Source organism: Entelurus aequoreus, linkage group LG12 (genome assembly GCF_033978785.1).
Source record: "Entelurus aequoreus isolate RoL-2023_Sb linkage group LG12, RoL_Eaeq_v1.1, whole genome shotgun sequence".
Lineage (NCBI taxonomy): Eukaryota > Metazoa > Chordata > Actinopteri > Syngnathiformes > Syngnathidae > Entelurus > Entelurus aequoreus.
Window position 1 is genome coordinate 42,476,045 of NC_084742.1, and position 19,316 is coordinate 42,495,360.

The 19,316-nt window shown below is 41.5% G+C and overlaps 1 protein-coding gene across 1 annotated transcript in view; it reads left to right on the forward strand.

Annotated features, from left to right (window-relative positions):
• Positions 1-19,074, forward strand: part of tesk1b (testis associated actin remodelling kinase 1b) — a 31,846-nt gene extending 12,772 nt beyond the window's left edge. The window contains exons 6-12 of the mRNA XM_062066013.1: positions 795-941; positions 1,453-1,535; positions 7,512-7,602; positions 9,805-9,888; positions 15,492-15,578; positions 15,715-15,799; positions 17,047-19,074. Coding sequence (XP_061921997.1) covers positions 795-941; positions 1,453-1,535; positions 7,512-7,602; positions 9,805-9,888; positions 15,492-15,578; positions 15,715-15,799; positions 17,047-18,068 — 1,599 coding nt within the window. The 3' untranslated portion in view covers positions 18,069-19,074. The remainder of the gene's footprint in view (positions 1-794; positions 942-1,452; positions 1,536-7,511; positions 7,603-9,804; positions 9,889-15,491; positions 15,579-15,714; positions 15,800-17,046) is intronic.
• The last annotated feature ends 242 nt before the right edge of the window (positions 19,075-19,316 follow it).

Sequence of the window (19,316 nt, forward strand, 5' to 3'; positions counted from 1 at the left end):
ACCAAAACGCATCAATTGAATTTGTTTTAATCAGCCATTTAGTCTTCTGGCATCTATAAAATTATATTGCTGAATAGACTATGTATAATTATTTCTGACTGCCCAAAATGTTGACACACACACACTTAGGACAGAGGGTTCTCATCTGTGCCTCACCACTGATCCTGTAGCTGTTTGTGGAACTGTCAGCTAAATAAAACTCAAAATAGTGTTCGCAAAAACGTGATGAGTGTTGATAAATGACGTTGCGTGTGCTAAATATTGTTCTGGCTGTTTTGATGATCAGCATATATTTTGCATATTAAGACACATACGCAAAATGGATTGCTAGCCTTATTCTGCTTACTTAAGAGACGCAATCCACTTAGCGCGAGCAAAGCTGATCGACTAAACGTGCAATCACGTTTGCATGTGTTTTAGTACATGCAAAACTTTAGTAACTCAAGCCCTTGGAAGTGTACTTGGTCTACTTATGTTGGAGAAGCAGTTTCTGCTTCACACTGTCACAATATATGTGAGAATACACGTTTTCTCTCAATGGCGCAACCCTTGACCACAACACTAAAACCACCATGCTTGACAAGCAAGACACACATATCTTGCTGCTCTTGGGTTGTCAGTTTTTGAGTCAATATTGGCCGTGTTGAATTCTTTCTCACTGGATAGTAAATCTATACGGACTACTCTTAAGAATATCTTAATTTACTTTCAAAATTACTGTCCTTTGACAAGATATTTTTATTTGAACAACATGAGTATTTGTATTTTTAATGGAATGTGTTTTGATGATTTAGTACATCAACGGTGGTAACTTGGAGCAGCTGTTGCACAGCGACATTTTCCTGTCATGGAATGTGCGTATTGGCCTGGCGCTGGACATCGCCCGCGGCCTGCGCTACCTGCACACCAAGGGCATCTTCCACAGGGACCTCACGTCCAAGGTGAGCAGCGCGTGCATTTGTGCAGAGGGGGTACTCGCGGTGTCCATACATGCGTGTTAGGCACATATTAGTGCACGCTAAGCGGAGACCACTGTGTGATATAGGATTTACTGTAAATGGTGTCAGTCATACCACTAACAGAAACCTGCTTGTAATAAATCCAGCTTGTCCTGAATCCCTCTTGTTGGTAATGCTGCTTAGCCACTGAGGAATTTCCCATGATGCTCCTCTTGTGCTTCTAGTTCTAAAATGGTTACACAATGTTTATTTCAAGTTGAAAGGGCTCATTATTTTGTTTGATGACAACAGTAGCTGCACTTTACACCCCTAGGGGAGCTCTAGAGCAAAGCGAGTAGCTGTAAAGCAGACATTTTAAGGAGGTGGGTCAAAAATAGAGGCTCTATAGCAACCTTGTCAAGCATGTCAAAATGAAAATGCCGTGTGCAGTGACAAACCTTTAACAGCGGCAGTAAAAGTGATTATGTGTGACGAACTCTGACCCTCTGTGCAGAACTGCCTGGTGCGCTGGGAAGGCGGAGTCTGCTCAGCCGTGGTGGGAGACTTTGGCTTGGCGGAGAAAATCCCGGATTACAGGTGTGTGTGTGTGTGTGTGTGTGTGGGTGGTGTGGCCCTGTCAGCGTCAGTCCATGCGCAACGATAAGTCATGAAAGCACATTCCGTCACTCCCCTCTTATCGAAACTTCCTGCCATATCTCACCTGCTTGTTGTCCGCTCCTGTCGCACCCTTTTTGTGAAACTATTGTTGAAACTGAGAAGTGTCAATATTTAAACTGCCCCTGTTCTGTATTTTTGACTCGTTGCCAGGTTTTCTTGCCCACTGGCATTTATGTGGCATATTTTATTGCGACTATAAATGGTCCTGCAGAAGCACAGTGCCACGCTGCAAGGCTGACAAGGAACTTGGTTAAAATACTTCTTTACTGAGATGAATAAACTGTGGAAGAGCAGTTAAAGCTGCTATGTCACGCTTAGGTAGATGCTCTCGTTCGATCATTGTGGCCCACCCTCTACCTCATCCAAACATCAGGACATGCCCGAGGAAAGACACTGGCAACATTTTATTCGGTCTATGCAGAAGTTTTACTTCCAATTGTGAGAAATATAGACATTTATTTAATAAATCTGCTCTCCCAAATCACTAATGCAAATATAAGATAGCTGGTGGTGTTCTTGTTCTGATTTTTTATTTGAAAAAGTTGCGAACAGCCCCTTTTAAGTTTTAAAGGTTCCATATTACAGTACTTTCATCAAAGATCCAACAATAGTGTGTTGCTTGTGCTTTATTTGTGTCAAACAGCAAGTTACATCACATGGTTAACCCTCTACAATTCAACCATACCAACTTTATTTATAAAGCCCTTTGAAAACAACCACAGTTGAAGAACAAAGGGCTGTACACCACAAAGAAATACAGGCAAAGGACAGACTAAAAAATAACATTTAAAACAGAAGTAAAATACACATTGAAAAAGTAAATTCAAATTACCCTAAGAACAATTTGTTAGATAAAAAGCAGTTAAGAAGTTGAAAACCGTTAAAAAAGTTAAAAACAGTTTAAAGTCTCATGCTGGGTTAAAAGCCAGTGAATAAAAATGGGTTTTAAGAAGGTTCTTAAAAATAGCCAAAGAAAGGGCCTGTCTCACATGGAGAGGGAGATCGTTCCAGAGTTTGGGACCCGCAACAGAGAAGGCTCTGTCCCCTCTGAGCTTGCGCTTTCATTTGGGTACCTCCAGGATCAACATGTAAAAATATAACCTTAGAGAAAAATGTAGTTTTAAAACATTTGTATGCACGTACAACACTTAAGACCTTTAACATATCGGTATGTGGAATTAAATTATGGAATAGATTAAGCAAAGAAATCAATGTACTAATATGATCCAATTCAAGAAACTCTTCAAACTGAAGTGTTTACAAAGATGAAGAACCATGATAAACATTCTGAATTTATTCCATCCATCCATTCATTTTCTAGATTATCTTAAGCGGTAGAAAAGGGATGGATGGATGGATGGATCTTATCTCACCTTATGAAATATAACTTCACTAATTATTATCTATTTATTTTTAATGCTATTACTTATGGAGTTTTTGTGAATAAATTGAGAGCAGGAAGTGAACAAAAGTGTTGGCAACTGTTATGTAAAGGAAAAGGGTAGGATTAAATAAACTCTGCTTCTTCCTACTCCTTTTCAAACATGTTGAATAGAAGAACTGGAAATTGTGATGTATCATGTTGTATGCATGTTCCAAATTAAACTCAACATTCTGGAAAAAGAGTAGGAAGAGCAAAGCTGATTTGATTCTACCCCTTTTCTCCATGTGTCAGCGATTTACTGATGTTTCTTCACTTCCTGTTTTTTTTCTAATCAGGAAAGAAATAAAATTGAGTAACAATTGATAGATGGCTTACTAAAACAGTTTTCATGGATAAGTAAATGGCAATCATAAATGGATGTATTGAATACAAAATCAAAAAACTACATCAATAAATATGAATAATCATATTAAAATACATGAATGATATGTAAGTAATTGAAAATATAGACTAAGCCAGTGTTTCTCAAATAGTGGGTCAGGACCCTGGAATGTAAACTGTTAAAAGTATTTTTAGTACGTCGTACGGGGAACACGCAGTTTTATGTGTCTAGCTTTATTGCTAATGTCCGTGTTTGCGTCGCCCCACTACGAAGCACTATCGTACACTTTTGACATAAACACTGTAACTGTGCACTTGTCCAACATAATAGATGATAGATAAAACAAACATGCATCAGTCAAATAAGTACAGTCAAATATTGACATGTAACCATAGACAATTGCACTCCTGAGTGTCCCCAACACAGTGCAGCAATACACAAAAGCAGACAAAAGGCTTATTAATTATCTACTTTCAATTCCTACTCCATCAGCGTTAAATTAGAGAAAAGTCTCTTGCATATTTTAGGAAACCACCCCATACTTCCTGAAACTTCACAGAACCGTTCTGTGTCAGGTGTGGCAGGGAGGCGCTGCAGCCTTATAATTTAGCACAATGAGTCTTTTAGCAAACAAAGTAGTTCTTTATGGATGTGCTCAGAAGATGACCGAGGGGCCACCCCAAATAATCTGCTTGGAGGATTCAAGCTTTTCGCCAATTAGCAAAGACAAAGTATTAAAAAATTTCAGTCCAATAACTGCACAGGGATGGACAAAGCCAAAACATATGTATTAAGTTAGCTGGAGACTGTTGACAGCTGTAACATAATGCCGATGTTCCGTCATACATCTTAGCCAGCCAAACCTTGGTATAAGAAGTACGATGTATTAGCTTGGAGGGCAGTGAATCTTTGGCCACCACATGATTCGATTCTTCGGGGTAACTATTCAAATTGGAATCAATTCTCGATTCAAAAGGATTTTTGATTAAAAATCAATACTTTTTAATAACATTGGGTGCCAGTTCAATCATTATTGATTCTGATATATTCCTCCATAAAATAGATCATAGCTCTGATAAATTTATATTTTACTTAAAAGAAAACTGGTTTTGTTTTATAAAATTCTACCCAAACATTTGATAAAGTGAAATACACATATGGCATCAAGAGAAGTAGTAGTAGTAGAAGTATTTTTCTTTTTAATACATTTTTATGAATCATTTAAGAATCCCAGTTAATTTGAAAATCTTTTTTTCTTTTGACACCCCAATTAGCTTGCATTGAATAAGGCTGCATTTAGTGTTGATGCACCTTTGGTAGCAGTTACAGCCTCAAGTCTTTAATACAATTTCATAAGCTTGGCACACTTATCTTTGGGCAGTTTCGCCCATTCCTCTTTGCAGCACCTCTCAAGCTCCATCAGGTTGGATGAGAAGTGTTGGTTTTCATCCAGGATGTCTCTGTATTTTGCTGCATTCATTGTTCTCTCTATCCTGACTTGTCTCCCAGTTCCTGCCGCTAAAGAACATCCCCACAGCATGATGCTGCCACCACCAAGCTTCACTGTAGGGATGGTATTGGCCTGGTGATGAGCGGTGCCTGGGTTCCTTAAAACATGACGCCTGGCATTCACGCCAAAGACTTCAATCTTTGTCTCATCAGACCTGATAATTTTGTTTCGCATGCTCTGAGATTTCAGGTGCATTTTGGCAAGCTTTTACTAAGAAATGGCTTCCGTCTGGCCACTTTACCATACAGGCCTAATTGGTGGATTGATGCAGATGGTTGTATTTCTGGAAGGTTCTCCTCTCTCCACAGAGGAATGCCAGTGTTTCCCATAAACTGCCAAGATACCTGTGGGGGCGTGGCTATGGGTGTGGTCCCCATGACATCATCGAGTCATTTGCATAATTTACTACAATATGATTTTCTCTAAAAAGGCTAAAAAAATGTATACTTACTAATTAATAATAACAGTTTTGTTTTAAACGTCCATCCATCCGTGCATTTTACAATGTAATTACAACACTTTATGTACATATTTATATACAGATTTGAACAATGTTATTCACTGAAATATATTTATTAATTGTGGTTCTTACAAAAAATATATCTTATAAAAATATAAAAGCTAAAATGTCTCTTAAAGCTCTGCCCCTTTAATTAGTGCATACTAAATAATTTAACTTTAGCCTACTACTACAACCATAGTATTTACCAGCAACATAAAGTGAAACAGAGGCAGAGGTGTCCTGCCACAGTCAGTAACAAATAAACAGAAAACAGTAGTGGTGGTAGATAGACACAAAGCTTCATCAAACATCTGATCCACTGAACAAAGAGCTCCAAAAACCTTTATCCTACACTTCTCTTTTGTAAAGTAAATCTGAACAGCCGATATGGGCATCTACATCAACTATATGATTTTCCTGAGAAGCTGGACAAAAAAAAAAAAGAAGCAGAATAATCTATTTGTGGCGGCCTTAATTCTTTTGTGGCAGGCCGGCACAAATAAATGAATGTGTGGGAAACACTGAATGCTGTAGCTCTGACAGAATGACCATTGGGTTCCTGGTCACCTCCCTGACTAGACTAAGATGAATGCAGCAATGTACAGAGACATCCTAGATGAAAACTGACGCTTCTCATACAACCTGATAAAGCTTGAGAGGTGCCACAAAGAGAAATGGGTGAAACTGCCCAAAGATAGGTGTGCCAAGCTTGTGGCATCGTATTCAAAAATACTTGAAGCTGTAATTGCTGCCAAAAGTATTGAGCAACGGGTCTGAATACATATGTATTTAGTTTTTGTCTTTAAGTTTGAACAAATTTGCCAATTTTTCAGATTTTTTTTTAAACCTTGTCATTGTGGGGTATTGTGTGTGGAATTTTAAGGAGAATTTTTTTTTTTTAATTCTGGAATGAGGCTGTAAAGTAACAAAATGTGGAAATGAAGCACTGAATGTATGTGAAATGCAATGCTAACATTACACTTGCATTTTAACAGCAACTTTATGCTCGTTTAGCCTATTCGCAAATCCAAAACGATCAAACATAGAGCTCCAACGTCTGTATATGACTGATAGCTGGCAAAGCTTTATTTTAAGATGTGCAGAGAGGCCTACTCTTTTGCAACCACTTCTCTCAAAAGTGCAGCAAACAAGTGAGGGAGTTGGTAGATGTTTCTTATATTTGGTGCTCATAAGCAGGTTCTAGGGACACCATAACTGTTAGAATGTCAATACAAAGTCACTTTTGCGTAAAAGCGCAACTTTTTTTTTTAAGAAAAATGACTTTTTGTCACTGCCTTGGTGACCCCGGGTGGCCTAGTTTGTGCTTGTGCCCAAGCTAATTGTGCCAAGTCCATAAAACTACTTTTATGTCCATACCGCAACTTTAATAAAGCGTTTTACTTCCGTAATATATTTTCCAGTCAAACACCCTTGTGTCTTCTAGGCGAGTGCTATCTGCAGATTGTTGACAACCTGCCTCGCATGTTTGTGTTGGAGTGACACAACCACAGCATTTGTGTTTGTGGCATGGCGGGGGAGGACGGTAGGTGGGGGGGGGGGGGGGGGGGGGTTTGGGGAAAAGTCCTCCAAATAAGGTCAAACTATTCCAGTCTGACTCTTTCGACTGCTTGGTGCTTCTCGCCCGAGCCCAGTAAGTCACTCATCATTGACTTGGTTTTTAAATTCCAAGTGTTCTTCCTCTTCCTTTCCTGTCCCCACTTCTCCAAATGGTGTTGACACTGGAAACCGTGGCTTCGCTGCCATCACTTTTCTGCAGTATCATAGCCTGCATTAACTGATAGAAATAGCACAGAGAGGAAGTGTCTGCCAGCTGTTTGTGTGTGTGCGTGCGTGCACGTGTGTGTGCATGTGCTTGTCCTCACACACACTTTCTAGTTCCTTTTTTTGTATTTATTCAATTAAGTTGCACAATTTCTCACCACATAACACTTTTCACTCATTATAGCAAGGCTGTTAAATAACATTTAATCAATCTTCCTCATGACTAAAAAGACGAGGTTTATTCGAATGAAAAAGATTAAAATATGTGCGGAATTGTTTCGGAATGTACTTGTTTATTAGTCATCTTTCACCATCTTTTGTCTATTTCTCTACAGTGATGATGTAAACCAGGAGCCTCTGGCTGTGGTGGGGTCCCCCTACTGGATGGCTCCGGAAGTGCTGCGCGGCGAAGTGTACAATGAGAAGGTGCTTACATTCTTCTGGTTTGACTCACTGTGTGATTGTTGGAGGGTTGGTCAAGGTCCATAGTGGGTGTGATGGAGGCACATTCAGTAAGTGAAACAATATACATGTGATATCTATCATTATGTTAAAGCCAAATGAGTAGTCTAGTTATGCAACAAATACACTCATTGGCTACATTCACACTAAATGGTATGATGCCAAATTTGAATGTCTTGTAAAATCTAATTTTTTTAAAGTAGGTGTTCACAATACCAAAGGAATGTGTGACTTCTATGTATGTCTAAAGCAGGGGTAGGGAACCTATGACTCTAGAGCCAGAAGTGGCTCTTTTGATGACTGCATCTGGCTCTCAGATAAATCTTAGCTGACATTGCTTAACACGATAAGTAATGAATACTTGCACTGGTAATCAGTGTTAAAAATAACATTCAAAATATAAAACATTCTCATGCCTTTTAATCCATCCATCCGTTTTCTACCGCACCTATTGAAGAAGTTGCATTAATGGTAAGAAGTATTTTATTTATTATTGGTTAGCTTTAGAATAACAATGTTATTAAACAGAGACTTATTATACTCTAAAAATGTTGATCTTACTTAAAAATGCAAGCATTTAGTTGTATTCAATGTTAAAAAACATTATATGGCTCTCACGGAAATACATTTTAACATTTTTGGCTTTCATGGCTCTCTCCGCCAAAAAGGTTCCCGACCCCTTGTCTAAAGTGTCTGTCAACTGAAATACATGTGCCCACATCATGGCGCCCGCTCGTGTTGGTGTAAGTCCTGGCGCGTTCATCTATGCATGGTGCAATCATATGTGCACACTATTTATTCCACGTTTTTAGTTTTTCATTGTTTTACTTTTGTTGCTGTAAGGAAAAATGGCGCAGTTGAAGTGGCAGCAGTTTGTAGCAGCTCTGTGCTCGTTTGTCCTCCTTTATGTTCATTCATTGTTTACATGTGGTTTACCTTTTCAGTTTGAACCCACTTGCACAACGAGCAGTGGCACTTTCATGACTTGTACTACTTTCAATACTTTTTTGTGGACTTTTTGAATCTTCACTGCAACCACATTTTCCTCACTCTGGAATAAATATGCATCCTATTTATGGCAATTTCAAGGAGTTTGTGCAACTTCAGTTAATATTTGTTTTTCACCAATTCCCAAGAGGCGAGAATATGCTTGTGCGCAAAAAGGTAGAGCGATGGCACGTTGATGTAACTCCTATATACTTTATCACGTCTAAGAACTCATCGTTTTGCCACTGACACTTTCCTGCTCCTTAGTCCACCATTTATTTTCACTTTGTCTATTCTGGCGAATAATTTGGAAGTTTGTTACCTTTTGGATGACTTATAGGTTGGATAATCGTTCACATTGCAGTCCCATAGGACAGTGGTTCTCAAATGGGGGTACGCGTACCCCTGGGGGTACTTGAAGGTATGCCAAGGGGTACGTGAGATTTTTTTTAAACATTCTAAAAATAGCAACAATTCAAAAATCCTTTATAAATATATTTATTGAATAATACTTCAACAAAATATGTATGTAAGTTCATAAACTGAACATCAAATCAAGTAGTTCATTACCATAAACCCAGCGTTTCCCCCATGCCATGATGGTTTGACCCTCACTAAAATGTCTGTAGAAAAAAAACTGTGAAAAGAAATGCAATATTCAGTGTTGACAGCTAGATTTTTTTTGTGGACATGTTCCATAAATATTGATGTTAAAGATTTATCTTTTTCTGAAGAAATGTTTAGAATTAAGTTCATGAATCCAGATGGATCTCTATTACAATCCCCAAAGAGGGCACTTTAAGTTGATGATTACTTCTATGTGTAGAAATCTTTATTTATAATTGAATCACTTGTTTATTTTTAACAAGTTTGTAGTTATTTTTATATCTTTTTTCCAATAGTTCAAGACCAAAAATGCTTTGCTCTGATTAGGGGGTACTTGAATTAAAAAAAATTTCACAGGGGGTGCATCACTGAAAAAAGGTTAAGAACCACTGCCATAGGATACATATCTGATTTATAGCCACATAAGAACTCAGAGGCTTGTGTTTGATAAAAAATTGAATACAGGTCACTTAAGGGCAAATAAATCTGAATTGCCTGTAGTGTGAAAATAGCTGTTTACTTTTTTGTAAGCCATTCTGGAGTTTTCTATCATTTCTTTCTTACTGTGTGCAGGTGGATGTGTTCGCATACGGCATCATCTTGTGTGAAATAATTGCAAGGATACAGGCTGACCCTGACGTCCTGCCACGCACTGAGGTACCCTAATGATTTGTAATGCTTAATATCATAGCGTCATTTACTTTCAGCCTTTGTGTTGGGGCCTTGAATGACATCACCATTTTTGCAGTAGGTGCCTAAAATCAGCAGAGCACTTTAGTGCTTCCCAACTAGATTAACTGTGGCATCACCTTATTTGTACACGGAGAATAGAACAAAATACCTTTTTATATTTCATATTTGTTATTCAAATGTTAAGTGCAATACAAATACAATTTATTTTTATTATTTAATGACAAGACACAACTGCAGATTTTAAGGTAGTGTAAAATAAACAAATGTAATGAACATTAAGTTAAAAAAAGATTTGAAGAAAGTGTCTCTAATGCTTTTTATCTGAGGACTTGGACCTTGATGAGAGGCGTGGCGTAGTGGGTACAGCAACCGTGCCAGTAACCTGAGGGTTGCAGGTTCGCTCCCCGCCTCTTACCATCTAAAAATCGCTGCCGTTGTGTCCTTGGGCAGGACACTTCACCCTTTTCCCCCGGTGCCACTCACACCAGTGAAATGAATGATGAATGATAGATGGTGCTCGGAGGGGCTGTAGGCGCAAATTGCAGCCACGCTTCCGTCAGTCTACCCCAGGGCAGCTGTGGCTACGAAAGTAGCTTACCACCACCAGGTGTGAATGATTGATGGGTTCAGAAAAACATGTAAGGCGACTTTGGGTACTTAGAAAAGCGCTATATAAATCCCAGGTATTATTATTATTATTATTATTAAACCTCTTGAAGGCCTACTGAAACCCACTACTACTGACCACGCAGTCTGATAGTTTATATATCAATGATGAAATCTTAACATTGCAACACTTGCCAATACGGCCTGGTTAATTTATAAAGTGCAATTTTAAATTTCCCGCTAAACTTCCGGTTGAAAACGTCTATGTATGATGACGTATGCGCGTGACGTCAATAGTTGAAACGGAAGTATTCGGACGCCATTGAATCCAATACAAAAAGCTCTGTTTTCATCTCAAAATTCCACAGTATTCTGGACATCTGTGTTGGTGAATCTTTTGCAATTTGTTTAATGAACAATGAAGACTGCAAAGAAGAAAGTTGTAGGTGGGATCGGTGTATTAGCGGCGGACTACAGTAACACAACCAGGAGGACTTTGAGATGGATAGCATACGCGCTAACCGCCGACCTCACCTTGACTTCCTCCGTCTCCGGGCCGCCGACCGCATCTGTGATCGGGTGAAATCCTTCGTCGCATCGTCGATCGCTGGAACGCAGGTGAGCATGGGTGTTGATGAGCAGATGAGGGCTGGCGTAGGTGGAGAGCTAAAGTTTTTAGCATAGCTCTGTGAGGTCCCGTTGCTAAGTTAGCTTCAATGGCGTCGTTAGAAACAGCATTGTTAAGCTTCGCCAGGCTGGAAAGCATTAACCGTGTAGTTACAGGTCCATGGTTTAATAGTATTGTTGATTTTCTGTCTATCTTTCCAGTCAGGGGTTTATTTATTTTGTTTCTATTTGCAGTTAAGCACGATGCTATCACGTTAGCTCCGTAGCTAAAGAGCTTCACCGATGTATTGTCGTGTAGATAAAAGTCACTGTGAATGTCGACTTTCATTTTCAAGAGGATATAGTATCTGAGGTGGTTTAAAATACAAATCCGTGATCCACAATAGAAAAAGGAGAAAGTGTGGAATCCAATGAGCCAGCTTGTACCTAAGTTACGGTCAGAGCGAAAAAAGATGCGTCCTGCACTGCACTCTAGTCCTTCACTCTCACATTCCTCATCCACGAATCTTTCATCCTGGCTCAAATTAATGGGGTAATCGTCACTTTCTCGGTCCGACTCGCTCTCGCTGCATTGTAAACAATGGGGGAATGTGAGGAGCCTTTCAACCTGTGACGTCACGCTACTTCCGGTACAGGCAAGGCTTTTTTTTATCAGCGACCAAAAGTTGCGAACTTTATCGTCGATGTTCTCTACTAAATCCTTTCAGCAAAAATATGGCAATATCGCAAAATGATCAAGTATGACACATAGAATGGATCTGCTATCCCCGTTTAAATAAAAAAAATTCATTTCAGTAGGCCTTTAAAAAACAAACTAGTAGTTGCTTGATTTCCACTCTTCAGATGAACAAAGTGCATTTTAAAAAGACTAACTCAGAAGAAGGGCGGCACAGGGGTTAGTGTGTGGGCCTCACAATACGAAGGTCCTGGGCTCGGGATCTTTCTGTGCAGAGTTTGCATGTTCTCCCTGTGACTGCGTGGGTTCCCTCCGGGTACTCTGGCTTCCTCCCACCCCCAAAGACATGCACCAGGCGATAGGTTGATTGGCAACATTAAATTGGTCCTAATGAGTGAATGTGAGTGTGAATGTTGACTGTCTGTGTTGGCCCTGTGATGAGGTGGCGACTTGTCCAGGGTGTACACCGCCTTCCGCCCAAATGCAGCTGAAATAGGCTCCAGCACCCCCCGCGACTCTGAATGAGACAAGCGGTAGAAGATGGATGGATAACTCTGAATTACATTTTTCTTCCGGTTAACTTGGTTTAATAACAGGGGTTGCTGTTTACCGTCTCCCAGCCTGACTGGCCCATTAGTTTAGATTGGCCATGAAACGCCTCCCAGCCCTCTACCATCACACCACCTCATTGCTCAAGAGTGCCCCATCTTCAGTGTTTTACGATAAGAGTTGTCTCTCGGGCAAAAATGTAAGTTACAAGCATAGCCGCCATTATTTGGTGCAGTAAAAGTCTCAGTGAACTCTGCAATATACGACCAAAACATCTAGTCTTACCCGCTAGCATTAGTTTAAAGCTTGAGATCGACCTAACTTTGTTTTTCCTAGCATTGGAGGGAAGAACGTGAGTGTGAATTCCCCCACACGACACTGAGCTGCAGACATGAGACGCGGTTTCTTTTAAGGGCACCTTCTCCTGCCGGCATCCCACCATTTCCTGAGCCACCAATGACCCGTTAAATACGCACTCCATGTCCTTTCCCTCCCGCTCAAGCTTGAAAAAGTTGCCCAGTCACATGGCACGCACCTCATGGCGGCGTAGTAGGCAAATGGGCGTCAGGTGCACTCACTGTAACAGACATTGGGTCATTACATTATTTTCGTATGATTTTATTTAAAAAATGTTCTTGCACAGGCTGCACTAGGGATGGTTCGAATTCGGTATTGACTCATGTAAAATCAAACAGTGCCATATTTCAATACCTTTTGTTGCTCTTGACATCGCATCCAGTTGCAGACTAAACACTCGGCAGGGAAACAAGTACTAAAGCAGCACTCAGAACAGACTCGGCCAAACTGCTTCTAGTTAATATTACAATTTTCCATACCTACAAAGCAAGTATGCCTAAAAGAAATCACTCTGATGTACTGCTCAGTGGCCTTGTGGTTAGTGTCCGCCCTGAGATCGGTAGGTCGTGAGTTCAAACCCCAGCCGAGTCATACCAAAGACTTTAAAAATGGGACCCATTACCTCCATGCTTGGCACTCAGCATGAAGGGTTGGAATTGGGGGTTAAATCACCAAAATGATTCCCGAGCGCGGCAAACGCTGCTGCTCACTGCTCCCCTCACCTCCCAGGGAGTGGAACAAGGGGATGGGTCAAATGCAGAGGGTAATTTCACCACACCTAGTGTGTGTGTGACTATCAGTGGTACTCTTAACTTTAAAGCACTTTTCAAAACATTACATTGGCTTTTCCATATACATGCTACTGATTAGCATTGGCAATTTTACATGGCGATTTCAACAATGAGTGTGTAATACAGGGGGTACAGAAAATATTCAAGTCCCTTTAAATTTTCACTTCTTGTTTAATTTTAATCATTTGCTAAAATCAAGTTATTTGTATTTCTCATTAATGAACACACAGCACCCCATCTTGACAGAAAAAAACAAATGTAGACATCTTTGCAAATGTATTAAAACAAACTAAAAATTCTACATAAGTATGCCGACCCTTTGCATCCATCTTAGTCTAGTCAGGGAGGTGACCAAGAACCCGATGATTACTCTGTCAGAGCTACAGCATTCCTCTGTGGAGAGAGGAGAACCATCTCTGCAGCAATCCACCAAGCAGGCCTGTACGGTAGTGTGGCCAGACGGAAGCCATTTCTTAGTATAGGTTTACCAAAATGCACCTGAAAGACTCTCAGACTATGAGAAACTAAATTCTCTGGTCTGATGAGACAAAGATATAATTCTTTGGCATGAATGTCAGGCGTCATGTTTGGAGGAAACACCAGGCCAATACCATCCCTACAGTGAAGCAAGGTGGTGGCAGCATCATGCTGTGAGGATGTTCTTCAGTGGCAGGAACTGGGGGACAAGTGGGGATAGAGGGAAATATGAATGCAGCAATATGCAGAGACATCTCAAATGTGAACCAATGCTTCCCATCCAACCTGATGTAGCTTGAGTGGTGCTGCAAAGAGGAATGGGCGAAACTTGCCCAAGCTTGTTGCATCGTATTTAAAAGGACTTGAGGCTGTAATTGATGCCACGGTTTCTTATATTTAATACATTAGCAAAAATGTCTAAATTCGATTTTTTTTTTTCTGTCAAGATGGGGTGCTAAGTGTACATTAATAACAAAAATAAAATTCACTTTTTGATATTAGCAAATGGCCGCAATGAAACAGTGTTAAACATTTAAAGGGGTCTGAACACTTTCCATACCCACTGTAAATACAAAACTTCAAGTATAAACACTTTCAGTCTCAGCAAAAGACAAGACTGGCACATTCAACTTCCTTGCATGGCAACACACCATAGCCAATACACTACTGCCATCTAATGTCTTGCAATTGCAACTGCATGCAAATGAGACTCCGAAATGGAATAAGAAAAGAAGATAGAACAACAAAACAGCACAGTTATCAGCTCATAATGACATTGTGTTATTAAACAATTCATCAATAATTATCAATTAACGTTCACACTAAAGTACCATGAAGCGCTGGTATTGATTCCCATGTACCGGCAATTTGGTACCGTAGCGATTCAAATGTGAAAGGTATCCATCCCTACCTGTGACCCCTTTTTTGGATCACGGATTTAGAACAATGCATTTTTTCCAGCCGGTCCTTAAACACATCAGTGTTCTTGTCTTCCATACAGAATCTTCGACTCGCGTTATTTTCAGTAGGGCTTTAGAAACAGCAGACCTGTCAATTACAGGATCTTTGACTGGTATGAACATGTTGCTTGTTTTAATTGGACTATGAGCATATTACTATATCTGTATTGGAATTACAGTAAATATTTGCATGTTTATTCCAACCAAACCCTGAACATTGACACTTATGATTGCATAACATTGATACCCAAGTATGGGTTAATACATTGAGGGTTTTTCCATTTTATTTTAGACTACTTTTCAATCCATTGTATGCACCGGATCAATAAAGTATCTATTACTATCTGAAGTAATGTTTAAGGTGTGCTTTGAAATGATATGCAATTTATGAACAATGGTAAAGGAATAATTGAGGTAAAAGGGCCCGTTCGGTCACACATGGATGGAAGCGACGTTTGCAGGCCCCTTGTGTCAGTTTGTGGTACTGCAGCTGATCCTTACCTCCCTCGCTGTTTGTGTGTGCAGGACTTTGGTCTGGATGTGGTCACCTTCACCCAGATGGTGGGAGACTGTCCCACAGACTTCCTGGACCTGGCTGTCCTCTGCTGTAACGTAAGAAGGATTTCATGGACTTCCAAGTTGCAAGACATTAATGAGTGGCTTGTGCAGCCCTTTGAGACACTCGTGATTTAGGGCGTCATAAATAAACATTGATTGATTGATTGATGTTTGCTGTGTTTCCTGCCAGCTGAGCGCCAAGTGGCGTCCATCTTTCTCTCACATCGTGGTGGATCTGGAGAAGAGGAGGCAGAGGGAGGAGCTCACAGTGTCAGGTGACTTTTTTTTTAGGGTCTCTAACTCTTGTGGTTGTATTTTTTTGGCTTTTTTTTTAGCACATAGTAAAACTAGAATGAATTCTTTATTAATGGGATGATATCACACTCTTCTGCTTAGTTATCGCTAACACAAAGCTGAGATGTTTGTTCTGATATTGAGTGTTGGATCACACTGGGGCGGTCTTTAATGTACATAATCAGTCCAGCATTGTTCTGTATGTGGTCCTCAGTGGACACTGAAACATGTTTCTACTCTAACCGCTGGAGTTTAGTTAGCCAAATACACTGGCTGTGGCTGTGGCTGCGGCTGTGGACAACCTCCCGATTGTAATTGCTTGTAGTGACTTTACAATAAGGTAGTAGCAGTGTTGAGGTATCACAGGTGGCTTCATCGACATCTGAATGGGCTTTAAAATATTGCTGTTCAATAACTACAATACTGGTTCTGTGGTGCAATGTAATCATTATGATACTGGTTCTGTGGTGCAATGTAATCATTATGATACTGGTTCTGTGCTGCAATGTAATCATTATGATACTGGTTATGTGGTGAAATGTAATCATGATACTGGTTCTGTGGTGCAATGTAATCATTATGATACTGGTTCTGTGGTGCAATGTAATTATTACAATACTGGTTCTGTGGTGCAATGTAATCATTATGATACTGATTCTGTGGTGTAATGTAATTATTACGATACTGGTTCTGTGGCGCAATGTAATCATTACGATACTGGTTCTGTGGCGCAATGTAATCATTACGATACTGGTTCTGTGGCGCAATGTAATTATTAATGATACTGGTTCTGTGGTGCAATGTAATTATTACGATACTGGTTCTGTGGTGCAATGTAATTATTATGATACTGGTTCTGTGGTGCAAAGTAATTATTAATGATACTGGTTCTGTGGTGCAATGTAATTATTATGATACTGGTTCTGTGGTGCAATGTAATTATTATGATACTGGTTCTGTGGTGCAATGTAATTATTAATGATACTGGTTCTGTGGTGCAATGTAATTATTACGATATTGGTTCTACAACATTCTTGTTAATAAATGACCATATACAGTTAAAGGGTGTTCCTTTCCACTTTCTCATGCCCTCCATATCCGTATTAGAATGTATCGAGCTGTCTAATTATCGGCTGCTTCCTACTGAGGTCGTATTTGCGGTTTAGCAAAATAAAAGTGCTTGCTATCATGACAGCATTTCCTGTATATTTTTTCTCCGTCCTTCCAGAGATTTCCCTAGCAGCCGGCCCCCTAAGGAGGCGGTCCCTCGGCCTGCCGTCGGACCCCCGCCTCTCCCGCAGCAAATCGGACATGCTCCACAGCCTGGACGCGACCCCGTCCGTCAGCCCCTCGCACCCCGCCCGCATCAACCCCTTCTCCCAGCGGGAGGACCTGAAAGGCGGCAAGATCAAGTTGTACGACACGCCCAGCAAGTCGGTCATCTCCCTCACCTTCACGCTGCCGCCGCCGCCCGACCCCTGTGGCGGCCCCCCCGAGGCCGACCCGTGTCGGAGGCACCGGCGCTGCCACTCTCTGCCGTGCATGCCCCCCTCCCACCTTAGCGCCGCCTTTAGCCGGGTCTTCCCCGAGGAGATGTGGCTGTGTGGCGCCGTGAACTGTGAAGACCAGAGACTGCTGAGGGGTGAAAAGGACGCACTGGAAGGGGGCGGGGCTTCTTGCCTGCTGGACGATTCCGGCATTCCGCCGTCGCTTGAACCGATGTCATTGGACAAAGAGAAGCATGAGGAGGAGCCTATGGACTGCACCAGCTCTCCGGAGACGCAAGACCCCTCCTCGTCGTACTCCAAGCTCTCCTCCCCTCCGTCCCACTCCTCCACCCCCTTCTCAAACGGCTGGGTGTCAACCATCTCCTCCCGCCGGCCCCCCCTGCCTCATTTGGACAACAGCAAAGTGGTGGTGAACGGACCTCTGAGTTGGAGCGGCACCTTGTCCAACAACAACAGCTACCACTCGCCGTCCGGCGAGACCGCCGCTTTTGGCTCCGGCAGCGGTCAGTCTCTGGACCAGGAGGAGGTCATCTCCTGCCCCGGATGCTGCCTGGCAGGCCTTCGCTTCCCATCCGTGTGTCTCAGGGCGCCACCGAGGAGGAACGCCTACAAGAACCTGAACGGGGACCACACAGCCTCCCGTGGGCTGCTCAGTCCTGGACCCAAGGGTCTACCGCCCTCTCCCACGCCGACCACCACCAGCTTGGAGCCGGCACTCGGTTTGCCGAAAGCGCACACCTAAATTTGCTCTCGTCGGTTAAAAGGCCCCCAAAAATTCCCGCAACTTGTGGGTCATGTGATAATTTGCACATATTTTAATGCAGCAATATAAATGCGTGTTTTGGTTACCTAAACACGTTGTGGCCTCCAACGTCTGATAGCTTGGCTTTGGTTTGTACAGCGCCCTCTGCTGGGCTGAGGGCGCCTTCCCTACGTGGATGAGAATGTGCAGCATCCAATCCCGCATGTAAACATGTTGGCTTCCTGCCACGTGACCGATGACTGATGCCTTGATGAGGAATGTTAAGCTTAGTATTATTACTGTTGCAATGGTTTTTCTTTGGAATGTTTGGTGCTGTTGAACTTTGTCTTCAAAAATATTCAAGAGTTGTTCGTGCACCACTGAGGGTATGTGTGTGTGTGTGTGTGTGTGTGTGTGTGTGTGTGTGTGTGTGTGTGTGTGTGTGTGTGTGTGTGTGTGTGTGTGTGTGTGTGTGTGTGTGTGTGTGTGTGTGTGTGTGTGTGTGTGTGTGTGTGTGTGTGTGTGTGTGTGTGTGTGTGTGTGTGTGTGTGTGTGTGTGTGTGTGTGTGTGTGTGTGTGTGTGTGTGTGTGTGTGTGTCTCTACTGTTCATTTGGCTTTTTTTGTTGCTGTTTTTTTTTTTTGGACCCCCTTTGGGTGCCACTTAAAGCACTTCAACTCTTATTGAAACTTGTTGTTTTGGCAATGGATGTCCAAAATATGATTAAGAGTTGTTTGTATTATTATTAAAATTGAATAAATGACAAAACGCAAAATGTTTTTTTTATAGGTTCAGTCAAAAGGCAAATGCGATTTAATCACGCGGAAAGTTTTGGATCAAGCTTTTACTACAAACCCCGTTTCCATATGAGTTGGAATGCTGGCTTTTCAACTTTGCGCCTAAAACAATCCGGTTGGTTCTTTTCCTCTTTGGTCCGGAGGACACAACGTCCACAGTTTCCAAAAACCATTTGAAATGTGGACTCGTCAGACCACAGAACACTTTTCCACTTTGTATCAGTCCATCTTAGATGAGCTCAGGCCCAGCGAAGCCGATGGCGTTTCTGGGTGTTGTTGATAAACGGTTTTCGCCTTGCATAGGAGAGTTTTAACTTGCACTTACAGATGTAGCGACCAACTGTAGTTACTGACAGTGGGTTTCTGAAGTGTTCCTGAGCCCATGTGGTGATATCCTTTATACACTGATGTCGCTTGTTGATGCAGTACAGCCTGAGGGATCGAAGGTCACA